The following is an 18,040-nucleotide window of genomic DNA, read 5'->3' as shown; positions in this document are numbered from 1 at the left end:
AATAGCAAGACTGTGGAACCAACCTAGATGCCCTTCAATAGACGAATGGATAAAAAAAAAAATGTGGCATTTATACACAATGGAGTATTACTCTGCATTAAAAAATGACAAAATCATAGAATTTGCAGGGAAATGGATGGCATTAGAGCAGATTATGCTAAGTGAAGCTAGCCAATCCCTAAAAAACAAATGCCAAATGTCTTCTTTGATATAAGGAGAGTAACTAAGAACAGAGTAGGGACGAAGAGCATGAGAAGAAGATTAACATTAAACAGGGATGAGAGGTGGGAGGGAAAGGGAGAGAGAAGGGAAATTGCATGGAAATGGAAGGAGACCCTCAGGGTTATACAAAATTACATACAAGAGGAAGTGAGGGGAAAGGGAAAAATAATACAAGGGGAAGAAATGAATGCCAGTAGAGGGGGTAGAGAGAGAAGATGGGAGGGGAGTGGAGGGAAGGGGGGATAGTAGAGGATAGGAAAGGCAGCAGAATGCAACAGACACTAGTATGGCAATATGTAAATCAATGGATGTGTAACTGATGTGATTCTGCAATCTGTATACGGGGTAAAAATAGGAGTTCATAACCCACTTGAATCAAAGTGTGAAATATGATATATCAAGAACTATGTAATGTTTTGAACAACCAACAACAAAAATTTAAAAAAAAAGAATTATAATGCAAAAAAACAACAACAAAGTACATGTATAAAGGCATCAATTGGTGTGAATATCCTTTATATACAGAAATATGAAAAATTGTGCTCTGTATTTGTAATAAGAATTGTAATGCATTCCACTGCTGTCATGTATTTAAAAAAAAATAAAATCAATAAAAAATTTAAAAAAAGAATTTACAGGATTGAATTCATCTTTTTCCTTCCTTATCCAGTGGGAAGCAGGTCTGGGGCTTAGGAGGAAACACCCATGTATTATGGAAAACAAGGAGGCTACAGGTCCTTGGCATACCTAAATCTGATGTAAGCGAACATGTGGCTTCAATCCAACTGCTCTAAAACATACTACAAAGATTTATTTTATTTACAAAGAAGGGTTTTAGACTGGATCTAGAACATGAGAACCAAGGGCACATGTAAATCAGCTAGTCCCTGGTATTTTCCTGTTTGTGTCACCTGATGGCACCTCTGTCTTTTTTCTCCTAATCGATGACTCACCAAGCTCCAAGAGTTGGTCTTGAAAAGACAGCATGGTCTTTGGCACACACATTATTTAGTACCCTTAGTTCTATATTAAAGGACTACAGGGAGACATGGCTCTGATACATGTAGCCCAGAGACACAGTACGCAGGAATGAGAACAGAGCACACCTGTTTTGTAGGTCAGTAGCCAACCCTTGTTTTATTGAAATGTGTACAGGAGATTGGAAAAGAAAAGGACCAGACTGCACTGTGGCAAGGGACAAAGCATGTGCCACATCCTACCTCAACCGTGCCAGACGTCCTGCAGGCAGCTCTTTGGAACTTGGTTTGGCTGCAGCCTCCACAGAGGCTTTGTGAAGCCCAGAACTCCTGAGGTCAACCCTCAACCAGAGGTGACCATGACATCCACCTCACTGAAAGGTGGGGAAGGCCACCAGGCCAGTCAAACAGGAAGGTGTTCTTTGAAGAAACTCAGGTCTTGAAAGCTCTAGGATCTTCCCAGTGGTTTCCAAGCAGGCGGGAAGAAGGCAGTGGCTACCAGAAACTGAGTTCTACTCGCCCCCCACTGAGTTGTGTCCATGAAATCAGAAGCCCTGGCAGAGCCAAGTTCATGGGCAAAATCCACACTTCAGATCCACACTGCGTCCTGTAGCCCAGGTGCAGACAGGTGCATGGAAAAGCTCCCCGACAGGCCTGCAGCTGGCTCACTTCATGTTCCTCTCGATCCAGTCTTTGAAAGGCAGCACCTTGGTAAACGCTGTGGAGAGGCTATGACTACAAGATTTGTCATAGCTCCAGCTGACCAGCCCCACCAGATGCCATCGTGGCTCAGGTGATGCCCGGCCAGGGAAGGACATAGCTGCAATGCCCCCTGTCTCTGCCGTGCAGATGTCCGAAGGGGCACTGGAGTCCTGGCTGGCACAGAACATGTTGTCGGTGACACTCACGGGGATGCCACGGTCTTCATGCTGCTCCTCACACAGCAGTGAGTCCACCACCCTGACCACCCCAGAGCGCAGCGTGTCGTTCTTGAAGCCAGGGCTCCTCACATCTGCCAGGATGTTCCAGCCAGCCACAGTGAGGTGGGACTCCTGGAAGGAGATGCTGAGGTCCCTAGTGGCAGCGAGGCAGATGGGCTGGACACGGGTGCTGATGCGGGCCTTGTCCAGGAGCTTCAAGATGGCGATGTCAGCGTCCAGCAGTATGGGGTCGTAGTTGGGATGCAGAATGATGGCAGAAATCTACCAATACAAGGAATGGACAGCAATGGTGAGCATCCATGGCAGACAAGGACAGTCAAGTTTGGGGGCTAAATTATTGGGAGAAATTGTTCAAAAACCAGGTACCATTATTTGACATACTTTGCTCAAGAAATCTTAGAAAGGAATTGCTCTGTTTCCAGGACTGCAAATTGAAATGACTACTGGAGTCTGGTAGATGACCAGAACATAAATAAAATAAGTGGAGTATTCAGGTGAAGCTACAGAGAATTCAGGAGGCTGAGGCAGGAGGATTGCAAATTCAAGGTCAGCCTCAGCCACTTAGCAAGACCTGTCTCCAAATAAAAAATTGAAAGGACTTAGAATGTATTTGGGTGGTAAAATATCACTGGGTTCAATCCCCAATATAAATAAATAAATAAATAATAAAATAGGGCTGGGGTTATGGCTCAGCAGTAGAGCACTCGCCTAGTACATAAGAGGCCCTGGGTTCGATCCTCAGCACCATAAATTCAATAAAATAAAGGTATTGTGTTCACCTACAACTAAAAAAAAATTAAATAAATAAATAAAATAAGTGGGCAGAGGCCACTTCATTCCAGCTGATCACTGCCGTACAGAAATGGGCCAGCATTTTAAATTTGCCAGAGCATGGACTCCAGATCTTTAATTGAAACATCTTAATTTTTTAATGGTGGTAAGTAACTAATGAAGAAAACATACATCAGCATCATCAACACATAAAGCCCAAAAGCTACCTCTGTAACATTTCATGTGCCTACATGCCAGCAAGATAGAGCCATGTTTTGTAACAACATCCCATAATACTTTCCCCATAAGAACATTCTCAGAATATATCATAGACTTTTTCACACTCTTCCCTGATGTTCCCCAGTCTTGCTGATCACCCACTTTGACAGAGCCCTCTAAGAGCTCCCATCTGTGATACCTTATAATTTTTAATGTTTATGTTCTGTTACTGGAACTGTGTTTGAGCACATTTCCTTGAGGTTTCTTTTATGTCACACTCATCATGATATATGGGTCTCTCTCCCGCTAGCCTGGACTCTTCAGAGTGAAAACCACTCTTTGTTATTTTTTGTATCTAGTTTCAGTGAAAGGCACATTGTGGTATCCCCCAAATAGATGGATGGACAGATAGAAGGATAGGACGAGAGATGGATGGATTGATAGACAGATGGGTAGGTGGATAGATGGATGGATGGATGGATGGACAGAGAGATGGGTGAATTGAAGGCAGGGAGGGACGCAGGAAAGAGCAAAGCATTCTGTAAATTGATGAGGAATGTCTTGGATAGGATTTGTCTATCCTCAAAGCCTACCAGGATAGCGCCCAAATGTATTAGGTGAAACCCAGATTGTGATCACAAACTATTTGTTAATGTACTTTGAACCTGGCTCTGTGCTAGGCTGTGAGGGTCTGGTGACATAGAATGCTTATGGAGTAGATGGTTTTAGGCCAAGCCAGGTATTAAACAAATAATTTCACTAACTTTTAATTTGTTACGAGCTACTAGACAAATTATATGTGTATTTTACTTGGAGGTACTTAAATTCTTTTTTTTTTTTTTTTTTTAATTTTTTATTGTTGGCTGTTCAAAACATTACATAGTTCTTGATATATCATATTTCACAATTTGATTCAAGTGGGTTATGAGCTCCCATTTTTACCCCATATACAGATTGCAGAATCACATCAGTTACACATCCATTTTAAATTCTTTTTTAAATATTTATTTTTTTAGTTGTAGTTGGACACAATACCTTTATTTATTTATTTATTTTTATGTGGTGCTGAGGATTGAACTCAGGGCCTCACACGTGGTAGGTGAATGCTCTGCCAGTGAGCCATATCCCCAGCCCGGTAATTGACTTTTGATAACCATGATGATAGATGGAGCTTGTCTCTTACTTTTAAAAGAAGCAAATCGGGGAAGGACAGGATGGCCTTTCTAAATGCCCCTTTCCAGTACCTGTCGATATGTAACACCAAGCCCCTGGCATGTGCCAGGCCTGGGACTGGTACTGACATGCCAAGTTGACAGGGCTGACATGGTCCTGCTCTCCTGTGCTTAGAACTAGTTGAGCCAAAGCCCCGGTTTCCAAGTTGAGCCCTCCTCTCTCACCCGTAAGCTCTGGATGGTCTTCTCATCCCGGTCGTCATCCCGGTAAAACTTCCCCAAGACGATTTTGAGATCTGCTGTCTTGATGACGGTGACCTTCCCCAGGTCAGTAACACAGTGGGCGGCCACCACCACGGTGCGCTCGTTCACCAGGGCGCCGCTGCAGACCAGAAACCATGCGCCCTTGTGCAGGCCACCATCGTGCACCCCACTGGTCCTCCTGTAGATGGCTGCTTGCCATGGCCAGCGCGTCCCTTGGGTCTTCAGAGAAGTGACGTTCTCGATTTTCCCACAGACTATGGAGAAAGCACCAGTTCAGTAATACCAACTTAGATATTTCCATCCAAAGGGGAATGCGTCTCTCTACCAGGAGAGCACCAACAGGAAAGGTGGTCCCATGGGTCCAATGACCACTAAGCCATCTCACCTGGTTTTCTTCTTCCTTTAAATATTAATCTAGACGCAATTGGTTATAAAGTCGAAGGTTAAAATTGGAGATTTTATAGTAAAATGAAACCCAAATTGTGATCCCAGGCACTTACTATCAACAGGACTTTGGTCAAGTGACCTAATCTTTTAGAGCCTCAGTTTCCTCACCTGTAAAATGGATAGAGCAATAATAATGGTCTCATAGGGTTCCAGAAGACTGAATGAGATGATGTATACAGACCCTCAAAAATATCATGACCGTCATGATAAATGTGACCGCCATGAACTAAACCACGCTGTTCTGCTTTCACAAGGGGAGAATGGAGAAAGGAGCTGGGTCCTGTTCTAGACACTTCCATATATTATCTCAGTAATCACCATCTTAACAGAGGAGGTAATTAATATTTAATTAATTAATAACAATTACCTAATTAAAATCACTGCAGGGTGGCTGTGAAATGGAGCTTAGGGTAGCCAAGATGACGTAACTAGAGGGGGCCTAGCACCTCTAACCCCTCCCCACTTTCTGTTTAGTTCCTGCTCTCTTCCTCTTCTCCCAGTAAACATGATAGAGTTATCCACAGAAAGTATGCCCCTAGGAGTTCATGACTCCGCTTTTCCTGGGAAGTAAGTTCAAACCAAAGGAAGACACTTCTAACCAAGGAGTTCCGGGTATCACCAAACTAGGGAAAGCCATGCAAGACCATTCCTTTGGACAATGGGACTCTCCCCAGACATCTTCATCAAGGTGAATGGCTTTACACAGGGCGCTTTGGAAACTGGAAGATACTGCCACTCGAAGATGAGCCTTGACTCACTAGGGATGCAGGATGGGGCCCGCCCACTCCACTTCCCGGTCCTCAGACACGTCCTCCGGCTGCTGCCCAGGCGGCGGTAGAAGGGTGAGAAGCACTCATACTGGAGCTGGGTGTGTAGGTGCTGGTACCCAGGGGGCAGGTCTCCAAAGGGAAGGGCTGGCTTCTTGGTAGGGACACCCTGCATCTTCTCCTTGCTGAAGGCTGATGAATACAGCTGGTGTAATGGCGTCTCCCTGGGTCAGAGCACATGGGGCCAGAGAAAGGGAAGGGCAAGAGACGGTCACCGTGGTCCTTTTAGCACCCATGCCAGGTCCCATGTAGATATGTGGTTACAGAAGAAGAGGAAAATGTCCTGTCTCTGTCTCTATATCTCTGTTCTTTCGCTTCCTTTCTCTTCTCTCCCTCTCTCTCTCTCTCTCTCTCTCTCTCTCTCTCTCTCTCTCTCTCTCATACACACACACACACACACACACTGTACCCTTCACCTCTACCACTGAGCAAATTCTCTTGTACGCCTCAATCTTTTCATTCCTCCACTTCCATTTCTGGCATGCTTCCAACTGCCTCGGATTTTAACCAAAGAGAACTATATCTGACATAATAGCTGCTATGCAAAGACACTACACACGCACACACACAAATTTAACTGCGAAACTAAACAGAAAAGGGAGTTAATTTGAATGAGAGAATGCAGGCGTACTTTTTTTTCCCCCTCCAAACATTATCATAATGGGGCAATATTAGGAATTGACTTGAACTAAACTGTGTTGATACAGTAGCTTGATTTAGCAATTAGCAGATGTAATTAGTTCACCTCGGAGAATAGAAATTTCTCTCAGGGCACATTGATTGGGAGAAATATGAACTGTTGTGTGTAAATGTGGAAAGGGATATTAAATGATCCCTGAAGGTGAAGGCCCCAGAGACCACTCCGGGGTTCTTGGGGGAGATATACACACATTGTTCTGCTTTGTGTTTGTTCTATATTGGTGCCCACTGAGTGACAAGCTGAAATCCCCTTAGGAATCAATGTCTTCATTCCCATTTGATGAATGGAGAAGGGAAGCTCAGAGAGGTAAGTGAGAGTGCTCATGGGCACACAGGAAAGGAAGATGGTTCTTGAGACCACCGTGCTTAGCCGTCGTGACTTCCACGTGGTGTCGCTACCACATCAATTTGATATCACTGTAAGAAATTATTTCATGCATCTCTACAGAACTTGGATCAGAGCAAATATTCCATCTATATTGATTTCACTCAACAAATATTCCTATCATGGTTCTAACCAGGTCTGTAATTCTGGGAGCTTCTGCACTTGCAAACAAGCTTATCTCTAGGCCACTGAAGGTTCACACTGCCTTTAGGGGCTCCCCAGGTGAGCCTGGCTGTTGAAGATAGGCAGAACCCCCACCCCCCACCTCAGCAGCCTGCCTTCCAGAAAGATACTGAAAAACCAAATTTCAGGTTTGCTTCTCATTTACATGAGACAGCAGGCACTTTGCCACCTAACCTCCCATTAAAATTGTCTTAAAAACTGTGTTCTTTTTGAGAGGGTTTCCTCCTCAGGAGGTCTCTTTGGGAAGAACAGGTGGATTCCACTTATTGGAGAGTCCAGCCCAGGGAATCACAGAGACCTGAAGACAGGGCCGAGTTTGAATTCCATTGCCACCATTCCAAAGGAAATGTCTTCCCTAAAAGGAAAAGACTTGAGAGAGAAAGAGGAAGGGTCAGAGGCTGACGGGCATCCTCACCAAGGAACACTCCAGGGCGAGCCTGGTCACTGGAACTCATTATCACTAACCCTAACAATAGCTGCCTTTAACAGGTGCTTGTATGTGCAAGGTGCTTTGCTAAGAGTTAGTCTAGTGCATAAGGGAGCAGACCCTGGAGCCAGATGCTGAATTTATATCCTGGTTTTGCCACTTCTAGCAGTGTGACCTGGGACAAGTTACTGTACTTCTCTGAGCCTCAGTTTACCCATCTATAATAAAAACGGTAATAAAAAATCTGTAATAAAAAGAATAATGCCTTCCTCAGAGGCTATAGTGAGAATTCAATGAGCCAAGACATGTAAAGTACTCAAAAGAGCAGCTGTACATAGAAAACATGCAATAAGCGTTAGCTATTCGTGTTGGATTTAATCCTTACAACAATTCCCAGAGACTGCTATGATTATTCCTGCATTTCAAGAGAATGAAAAAAAATAAAAGGCTCAGCAAGTTTAGGAACTTTCCTAGGCATACCTAGAACTAAACAGGGGCAGAACCAGGTCAGGAACCCTTGACTGTCAGTCACTCCAATGTATTCATTCAGTAAATATTTATTGAGTGTCTTCCACATGGTAGGCACTGTCTCAGGCACTAGAACAAAGCAGATAATGCTCCTGTGCTTGTAACTTCTGTATTTGGAATGGGGAGACAGAAATTGAACACGTAAACCAAGACAACTGGTAGAGAGGGAGCTGAGATGAACAAGGCCAGAGAACACCAGGTAAAGGAGTCGGTGGGCAGTCGGGGGGAAGAAAGCTTGGCTAGTTTTAAAAGGACAGTCAAGGGAGGCCTCTCTGTCAGGTGAAAACTGAGCAGAGAACTGAAAGAAGGGAGGCAGTGAGCCTCGATGGGATCCTGTGGAAGAAGTTTCCAGACCAAAGGAGGCACAAGAATAAAGTCGTACAGCAGAACTGTGCTTGGGGAGAGAGAGAGGAAGCCTTCCTTATTGGAGCAGACACAGTGAAAAAGAGATGAATAGAACTGGGCCTACTGCCCCGCCCCCCAAGGTGGTCTTCACCTCTGTCTTCCAGAGCTCACATCCCTGATGGCGACTGGCCATGCATCTCTAGTTTCTGGACTCCACCATCCCCTCTCTCCATGACAAGAACCTCTGACTGCCAGCTGGGGTTTAGGAAGGTGTTCTTCCTGATGCTAGCACCTAGAAGCTGCCACAATGCATACACAGTAATTTAGGGAAGACTCACATATGACAACCCAGTTCCTCAAAGACCATCTGAGTGTCTTGCTTCTCACCAATCATCTACTTTCCCACGATCCAATAAAATTTGTCCATCTTCCAACCATTGCTACCTCTTGGCCAAAGGCAGCTGGCTAATGAGCTTCCAGGGAACAAGCCCTATTCTTTCATGACCATTTAGCACTAAATGTCCCTAAGAAACCCCAACACAAAGTAGAGAAAGGGAATGGGAGAGGAAATCTCCATTACCCTTCCTAACAGAGTGCAGGTATTTCAGTCTCACCTTGACTGGACCTGCATTGGAAGAACTCTCCTTCTCACCAGGTCTGAGACCTTTGGCTCTCGGCAGGCTGGAAAAAAAAAAAAAACAGACAGGGTCGCATCATCTGTTTTCAGACTCACTGTTCACATGGCTCAGTTCAGACCCATCCCTAACCCCCTTTCTGGATACCAAGTACTCATTCCCCAGACTCAGAAGCAAGACATGTCAGCCAAGCTTGAATAGTTCGTTTAGCAAAAAAGCATGCTGCCTTTCTCCTAAATTGACAGCTTTCTCTGAAGAACTCTGATGCCTCTGAAAAACTCCTCCACCTAGGTGATTTGGGGCCTTGACGATTAATAGATAGGACTATCTGCTTATGCATCTAGCATTAGCACACTTGATCAGAATGGAATAAAATTCAAATGGAGTCCTAATATACAGCCCATACTGGGAATTAGAAGGTTCTCATTTAAAACCAGGCAGCAATGTCAATCATAGATAAGTCTTGTGTAATTGATTTTTTTCCATGTCCTTTCTCGCTATTAAGGACCCCAAAAAATCTCTAGGAGACAACTCAAAACTCAGTTTAATTTTTCTGAAGTCTCCTTTTTTTTTTTTTTCCACAAGTGAAAAGGAGTCCTTCCCATCTCACTTTCCCAATCAAGAGCAGCCAACACTTGTCTAATTAGCGACTTAGAGTACTTTAGTTGTATTAATTTGTAAGAGAAGAGTTGACAAAAATCTCCAAGGACATATGTAACGCCGTTCCCATACTTAATGAAATAAAACATCAGAAATCTATGCTGGTGGGGATGAAAGTCGTTTCTGGCTAAAGTCTAAAGTGATTTATTCCTTTCACAAATCATTCCCTTTCATTCCTTTTCCCATGATTCAGGTTGTTGACAAACACCCAGAAGGGAAAGTAGAGGACTGAGGCAATTATCTGGATAATCTAGGACAAGAACACGCTTTTCTTCCCAGTAAACAGCCAGATCATTGTGACTGTCCCCCAAAACAGAGGTGCCGCTAACCAGAATCAGCTGGAAACTATGCACCCCTACTGCAACAGAAATGGTTCCAACCGCTCTCTATAACATTTCATTTCTCTGGCTCCAACTTACATTTTGCAGTTTACTGCCTGGGTTGCCTCCCTTTGCATTTACCAATGCCTGGTAAGTTACACCTCTGTAATTTCCCTCTGTCTTCCATCTGAAATGTCATCCCGACTCCTCTTCACATCTACAAATCCTCCCCAGCTTTCCAGACAGGCACCAATTCTACCTGCTTCATGCAATTATCTCTATTTCAAGAAATTCCCTCTCTCCTTTTCCTGAACTATCCATTTAGTTCCTACAGCTGTCTGTTGAATGTTCAAAGATCTACTATGTTTGTCTTGAAACATCTTAACTGGTCTCACGGATCCCAACATAGGCAGCCAGGGAAGATGAGTCCATTCAGTTTTGACCTTGAATCTGCATATATAAACCTCAGCCCTATTGTTTTTTCCTGAACTGTTCTGATAACTATATCACTCTCCTCCATCAACTCAAGATGCTGTGATTACAGTAAGCAGGTCTTCCCTAAGTCCAGAAAAATGAAGCAAATATTTTTAGGGATGGTTTCCAATCTAATAGATAATGTGGTTCCGGAGAAAACTTAAGAGAGAAAGGGACCCCCCACCCTCCAACACACACACACACACAGGGGCTTAAAATAATGCATTAAAGCTATCAAAAAGCACAGTAACTCCATCTACCCCTATAGGATCCTGAAACACCCATAAGTTACCTTTTATGCAGATGGGCTGTTTCCCTGACCACTCTCCATTCTGTTGGCAAGTTCTTTTCTCATTCCCACTAAGAACATAGGAGTTATTACAAAAGAATGACACCACAGTGCCGATTTTTACATATCGCCCATTGAGCAGTCCAGGACCTCCTGTTATTTTCTTGTACCCATTGACTGGTCCCCCAAGATCTGAGCAGTTTCTTTCTTCAAGGACTAAAAGTGAAAAACAAGAGAAAAGAAGAACTGTTAAAAGTCTGAGTCATTTAACTTTGGAATAGAATCTTTTCATTATTTCATTGAATTTAAAAATACAGTGATAACAAGCCTACTAACAGTGTGCGCAAAAGAATTACCAAGAGAAATCTCATAATAGCAAATGCATGTATTAGACACGTCTTTCCTTGTTTTAATGATTTATTCTTAGATGGAGAAATATTTCATTCTAAATGTAAACAACTTTGACACAAATCTGACTCTTATGATCTTCTTCTTTTTTTTTTTTTCAAATTATAGGAGCTGGGCAAGACTGGACAAGAAAAATATTTCACCTAGATTTTATGATCAGGATACAGGAATTATTAGTTTTCAGTGTTGTATTATCTCCCTCATTTCCTATTGCTTGAGCAATTAAATTAGACTGTTCAGTTTCCTATTTATGTTGTATACAAAAAAGTAGAACTGCTTAACAACAAAAATACATATATGAAATAAATTTAGATCTTGTATTTCATATCAAGAAAAAAGTGTTTCAAGTTTTAGTTAAAACTACTAGAGGACAATATCATTGCAAAAATATTACAAATTCCCCCTGATGCCCAAATGTAACTTTTTATCTGTATACTTAATATTCTTAATATTCTTAATGACTTAAAGTAAAAAGGCATCCCCAGCCATTCTGAGCACTGAACAGGATTTAGGTTTAATCTGCAAAAATTCTAACAGATAGGTAACATATTTTTCTCATACAGATAATGGCACAATACTGAATATGACCTGTCTAAGGAAAGAGAGTGAGTCCTCCAAAGAATTCAACTGAATTGGGGCACTAATCTATCATCTTCCCTGGTTTCTTTTTAATAATTTCTTCTAAGACACAGGCTCATTCCTATAAAACAGTTCTCGTGTAATGCAGTTATGCATTTGATGTACTTTCCTTCCCATAACTGTCCCAATTATCTTCCAAGCAACTTACTTGCTTGCCTCCAGGCAAGAAAAGAATCTTCTTTCAAATAGCGCTTTTAAAACATTCAAGAATTAAAAATAAACAACTTTACCAGGTGCAACTTGGCAAGATTGCTGCAATTAGCCAACTGACTGGTTTGTCTCCTCTAGGATTATCCATAGCCCATGTGGCAGATGATCAATAACACTCTGTGTGCTTTGGGGATTATGTAATATGAGTGATTTCCCTGGTGGGTGAATCCAAAACTCTTATTTTAAGTGTTTAAAAAAAAAGGGACCTCACTGAGTGAGACTGTTTAAAATACTAAAATGGTATAAAGAGGGCAATGTGGCTTTTTTATGCTTCAAGTGGTCTCAGAAAACCCTAGTGCTTGTATTTTCAGGAATCCCTCTCTGATGGGAGGGGGAGGGAGAGGAAGCAGTACATGTCACCTCCGTGATGGCGCCAGCTTCTTTTAGTAGATGCATTCAGTCTGAACATATATCCCAGAGGGTGACCACTGGGGCTCAGAGACCACAATAAAAAACGTAGTGTATCCTGCCTGTACGTTTAAAATAATGGAACTAGTTGCCAACATAAAACTTGGGAGAATTCACACAAAAATAGGTCTCACTGGGTTCTCACACAATTCAGATCTTCAGTCTCCCAGCCTGCCTCCCCCAGAGCGACAATCATCTGGAGCTGAGAAATGGCTCTCTGTTCACCTGGGAGCCGCGCTGCCTGGCTCTGGCAAGTGTTTGAATCTATGGCCAGTTGCCTATCGAGAGGCTATGATTTATGCAGTTCAAGTGTAGGTCCTTGTTTATTTGTTTTGAGCTTTACTACAGCTCGTGGTCAAAAAAGATTGGGTGATATTTAAGGCCATTGCTGGAATACTGGGAGAAAATGAATGAGACTGCAGCTACATCAGCTTCAGCAAAAGATGAATCTTTTCTACTGATGGTTTTGATAGGTGAGCCTGATAGTGGGGTTGTCTTCCCCTTGAAAGGAAGCTCTTCCATGGTTTGCTAGTCTCCCATGCCCTGGGCTGCCACAGCAGGGTTCTCATGGAACACACACACACACAGTATTTAATGTGGGCTTAAATACTAGGAACTTTGGAAAGTTCTTGAGCCCTTGGAGATAAAGATTTAGGACAATCCAGGTCCTTTGTTTCTCTCACTCAGGAGGCTATAAAAGAAGTCTTAAAGAGAAATTAACTTGGAATACACAAATACCTCTGTTCAAGGGTAAAGGATGTCACTAAACATCTGCAGTTCTTAAATGCATACAATTTTATAACTTGACATTTTTGAAATCAGGTCATAAGTGTAGTTTTCACACCGAGATTTCTGTACAACTTAAATTCAATATCTTAGAATGGAGAACTATGACAACTATTATTTGGTTTTAAGTTATTGCTTGTGGAATGTCATCATTAGGATAGAGCAAGTAATGCTTCTATGTTAGGATCCAATGGAGTGTTCAGGGGACTGAATGCTTGTTTCCCCCTCAAATTCATATGTCGAAATCCTAAGCCCCAATATCATGGTATTAGGGAGAGGGAGTCTTTGGAAAGTCATCAGATCATGAGGATGGAGCCCTGGTGTGTGAGATTTTTGCCCTTATTGAAGGCAACTCAGAGAGTTCTCTCTCCCTCCTCCTCCATGTGAGGATACAGCAAGAAGACAGCCATCTATGAACCAGAAAGCAGCCCTCACCAGACAGTGAATCTTCCAGCGCCTTGATCTTGGACTTCCCAGCCTCCAGAACTGTGAGAAATAAATGTTTGTTGTTTAAATCACTCAGTCTACGGTATTGTCTTGTAGCAGCCCCAACTGACAAAGACAGAAGGCAAGACTACAGCTGAAAATCAAGGGAAATATAGACAACAGAATCAGATTTATAAAGGGTCCAGCAAAGTGGTCATCTGACACTACTTAAGAATATACTTTGTATACAACCAGGAATATGAAAAATGGTGCTCTATATGTGTAATAAGAATGGTAACGCATTTCACTGTCATATATAAATGAAAAAATGAATTAAAAAATGCAAAAAATAAATAACTCCACTGAATACATTCCAGAAATAAAAGACAAGATTGAGAACTTCAGCAGAAAACCAGAAATGCTGGAAAAAAATAACCTAAGAAAAAAATCAAAAACTGAAAAATTTAGTAGCAGAACTCAGTGGATGGATTTAATAGCAAACTAAATAGAACTGAAAGACAGCTTATAAGAAAACTTTCAGAATGAAGTTGAAAGAGACAAGAAGGTGAAAATGTACTCGAAAATCTAAGAGGTTCATAGGACACAGTGAGAATCTAAAGAAATACATAATTACCATTCCAGGAAAGGAGACAGAGGGGAGAGGGAGGTGGGGGGGAGAGGGAGGTGGGGGGGAGAGGGAGGGAGGGAGAGCAGGAGGGAGGAAGAAGAAGAAGAAGAAGAAGAAGAAGAAGAAGAGGAGGAGGAGAAGGAGAAGAAGGGGAAGAGGAAGAAGAAGATGGAGGAGGAGGAAGAGAGATGACAATGGTCAGAAACAATGTGCTAGGAGATAATAGATGAAAACTTTCCTGTACTCATGGAAGAATTTGACCTACAGATTCATAAAGCCCCAAACCAGACAAAAATGAAAAAATAGATACATGGGAATGTTTTAAAGCAACCAAAGTGGAGACAGACCAAGGGATTTGAAAACCATACTTTCCAATACTTGCAGTCATTGCTGGGCATGATGGCACACACGAGTAATCCCAGAGACTCAGAAGGCTGAGGCAGGAGGATCATTGGCTCAGCAACTTAGTGAGGCCCAAACTAATTTAGCAAGATCCTGTCTCAAAATTTTTAAAAAGGGAAGGGCGGGGGGTGGCTAGCAATGTAGCTCAGTGGTAAAGCACCCCTAGGTTAAATCTCTAGTCCCCAAAAAAGTGAAAATTAAAATAAAATAACAATTGTAGTCATTATCTTTACTGATAACATTAAGAATGATTTTGCTTCTTTATACTTTTTTCAAGTTTTACAATCATAAAGTAAAATCATAAAAGTTTGTTTTTATTATTTTTGTTGTTGTTTCTGTTTTTATTATTTTTTAAATATTTTGTTTTTTAGTTATAGTTGGACAAAATACCTTTATTTTATTTATTTATTTATTTATTTGTTTGTTTTTATGTGGTGTGGAGGATCGAACCCAGGACCTCACACATACTAGGCAAGCGCTCTACCGCTGAGCCACAACCCAAGCCCCGGTTATTATTGTTTTAAAAAATCAAACAAAATATTTTTGAGTGCTGTCCATTAAACATCTAAATCTAGCATACAGTGTTTTATGCCTTGTTTTTTGGTCCAACTGTCTCTCTGTCCATGCAAATCTCTTTAATATTTTGTATAATCACATTATACAATTTTGCATGAAATCTCTTAAATAAGTCTTGTAACTAGACTGTGGTAGAAAAAATACTGGCCTCTAGGATCAGATAGATATGAGTTCAAATATTCATCTGGTTCCCCAGAGTCTACAACAGCAGGCACTTAATAAATATTTGTTAGGGGTAGAAGGAACAAAGAGTGAAAGTTTTTCAATCTTGTACTTAAGAAACTAAGAGCTGGGAACCATTAAACCTCCCCAACCATTGCTTTTCTTAACTATAAAACAAAATAATGACACTTACCTGGCTGGGCTGGTTTTGAGGAGTCACAGAAATAACACAAAGTTTCCTTTTCCCTCATTTGCCTTTGTTTACAAAGCACTCAATGCCTTTAAAAGCCAGTTCCCCAAATTTAATACACCTTAAAGAGCACTCCAGAGAGAAATCTTAATAGCTCATTATTAGACCTATTCAAGCACAACACAGCCTTCCGCTCTATTTCCTGGGCTTTTGGTAATGTTTACCCGTGATGAACTTCCAAAACTGTGTTGATTCAGACTTCTGGGTACCAACCAGGGTGTCTGTTCATTTATTTTGTTTAATCTTACACAATAAAGCCTTAAAATTATATTCCTATATCAAACAGCCCCTGAGTGTTATTCTTTCTCTTTCATTTTCTGTACTTTCCAAAGCTTGCATACTCCCTTGTGATGTTTTTTGAAGAGAATTCTAAAACTTTCTCCATCCTTCCTTCTCTCTCCCAGTTGACATCTACCTGGTGGGTACATAGACTATCTGCATCTCATCAGAGCTCCTCCCTGCGGTTAGGTTTCAAAATGATTTTTCCCCCCTATGTGTTCTCTTTTTAGAAACCTTTGTATCTCCCCATTGAACAGATTCATGATTCTTTCTGTTTGATTTTTCAAGGACTTTAGGTTTCATTTCTCCTCAGCGGGATGGATATTTTCAGGCAAAGCCAATTGAGAATTTAAAATATCTGCATCCCTGGCCTGAAGGAGCACCAAACTCCTGCTTTGTTAAATAAAAGATTGCATGATTAGTAATAAATAGCACATTGCCCTGTTACTTTTGGAACTCAGCCTGGGGACATTAACACACTAAGTTTAGCATGCCCCCACATGCCACTGCATGAACAACAGCAGTCATCAGAGGTACATTTCTCTGGGGTCTTGTTTCAAGTAAGCATTTCAAGAAAGCCTTCTCTCTCCCTGTTTTCTTTCCCAGGGCCACGGAATGAGGGAGTTCGCTGTGAGTTCACTTCCCATGTGATTTCACACCTGACTGCTCACGTGAAGGTTTTGTGATGGCTCTTGTCATGACCATCACTGGTGTCCCAGCCACGTCCCCTCATACTCACAAGTCACCCATCCCTCACCTTTGACATGTGACAGCTGGGGCCTGCAGCCTTCAGAGGGTGCCCTTGGGCATGGCCATCCGCTTATCCAGATGGAGGGCTAAAAACATACCTAGAGTTCTGTCTTCCTCCCATGCCCACCCCAGGCTCACCTGTAGCCAATATGTGGAAATAGAAGAACCCAATCCCTGTTCTTTGAGGTTTGATTTACATTCCCAGAACTCCCAAGGGGGATGGGCTGAGTAGAAGATTACTTGAAAATATTCTTGCTTGATGTCTTCCTCTTTCTTATCTTGATTCTTCAACTCCTTGCTGGTTAATCACAGGAGTAATCCCTTTAGTGAATCGCCTGGGCCCACAGGCTGGACTCAGGTTCTGTTTGGGGGAGAAACTAACCCAGCAAAGCTCTGTCGGTTTCTTAGCTGGACATCAGGGCCTCTCAGGTTTCTTCTCCATGGCACTGGTGTCTGTGATGAGGCCCCAGAGAGGCAGTGGGCTCAGCCCGGATGTGGTGCCTACATGCCTTTCAGCATTCCTGGGTGCTGACGAAGCCTTAAAAAGGCTGTTGGGCCAGGCAGCTAGAGGCTGGTCCTTAAGACTGCACTCAGCCTCCATGCTTGCTCCTGGGCTCCAGCCCAGCCCCACAGCAGCCAATTTGCTGTACCTGAAGGGAACAGGTGATCTGAGGCAATGAGATTCCTCAGAGCAAACAGTGCAGACCAGAATCTACCATCAGAGGAGTCTCCTTGAGGATTTGGCATGGTCCATGTACAAGACTCTTTTCACAACCCTGGGGTACCAAAGAGGACTCAACAATGATTGAAATTGAATTTCTCTTGATTCCCTGAATTATGGGGCTTAGAGTTGGAGTTAAGATGATTTAAAGCAAATAAAATGTTATCCTTTTCTCCGCTGAATGGAACAGTGACAGCAAGACCTGTTACAAAGGCACCAAGTGGAGATGGCTAGGTCCAGAGGTCTGCGAGCAGGGGACATGGCGATGGAGACCTCAGAAACCCTGTCAGATCAACACGCAGATGTCTTCAGGAAAAGTGGTTCTTCAGGGCACACTAATAATTTAGCTTCTCTGTTCCCTCTAGTCAGAAAAGTAATATTGAATGTGACAAAAGGAAGTCCACATTCTTCATCCCTAACCCAGGGAGTGGACCCACCTTCTGGCTGTGGAAAGACAATAGACGTCTTTTTCCATGATATCTCTGTTCACCAGTATATTCCCGTCCATAAAAGTGATACATTTTCCTAAATGAATCTAAAATCTTAATATGATACACTAGCCCCGCCCCATGCATATTTGTTTTCTCCTTTTACTTAGGTCTGCAAGCTG

General features: G+C 42.4%; 1 protein-coding gene across 2 annotated transcripts in view; it reads right to left on the bottom strand.

Annotated features, from left to right (window-relative positions):
- Positions 1 to 1,398: 1,398 nt before the first annotated feature.
- Positions 1,399 to 18,040, bottom strand: part of Pamr1 (peptidase domain containing associated with muscle regeneration 1) — a 77,725-nt gene continuing 61,083 nt past the window's right edge. The window contains exons 7-12 of one of the 2 annotated variants that reach the window (XM_027936660.2): positions 13,672 to 13,722; positions 10,789 to 11,001; positions 9,022 to 9,088; positions 5,772 to 6,004; positions 4,528 to 4,820; positions 1,399 to 2,401 (exon numbers count right to left, since the gene is read on the bottom strand). In XM_027936660.2, the coding sequence (XP_027792461.2) occupies positions 1,865 to 2,401; positions 4,528 to 4,820; positions 5,772 to 6,004; positions 9,022 to 9,088; positions 10,789 to 11,001; positions 13,672 to 13,722 (1,394 nt within the window). In that variant the 3' untranslated portion in view covers positions 1,399 to 1,864. The remainder of the gene's footprint in view (positions 2,402 to 4,527; positions 4,821 to 5,771; positions 6,005 to 9,021; positions 9,089 to 10,788; positions 11,002 to 13,671; positions 13,723 to 18,040) is intronic. The other variant, XM_027936658.2, reaches the window with a different exon arrangement.

This window comes from Marmota flaviventris, chromosome 9, assembly GCF_047511675.1.
Source record: "Marmota flaviventris isolate mMarFla1 chromosome 9, mMarFla1.hap1, whole genome shotgun sequence".
NCBI classification, from domain to species: Eukaryota; Metazoa; Chordata; class Mammalia; order Rodentia; family Sciuridae; genus Marmota; species Marmota flaviventris.
The sequence above is the reverse complement of the archived record's forward strand: the minus strand, read 5'-3'. Positions and strand labels throughout refer to the sequence as shown.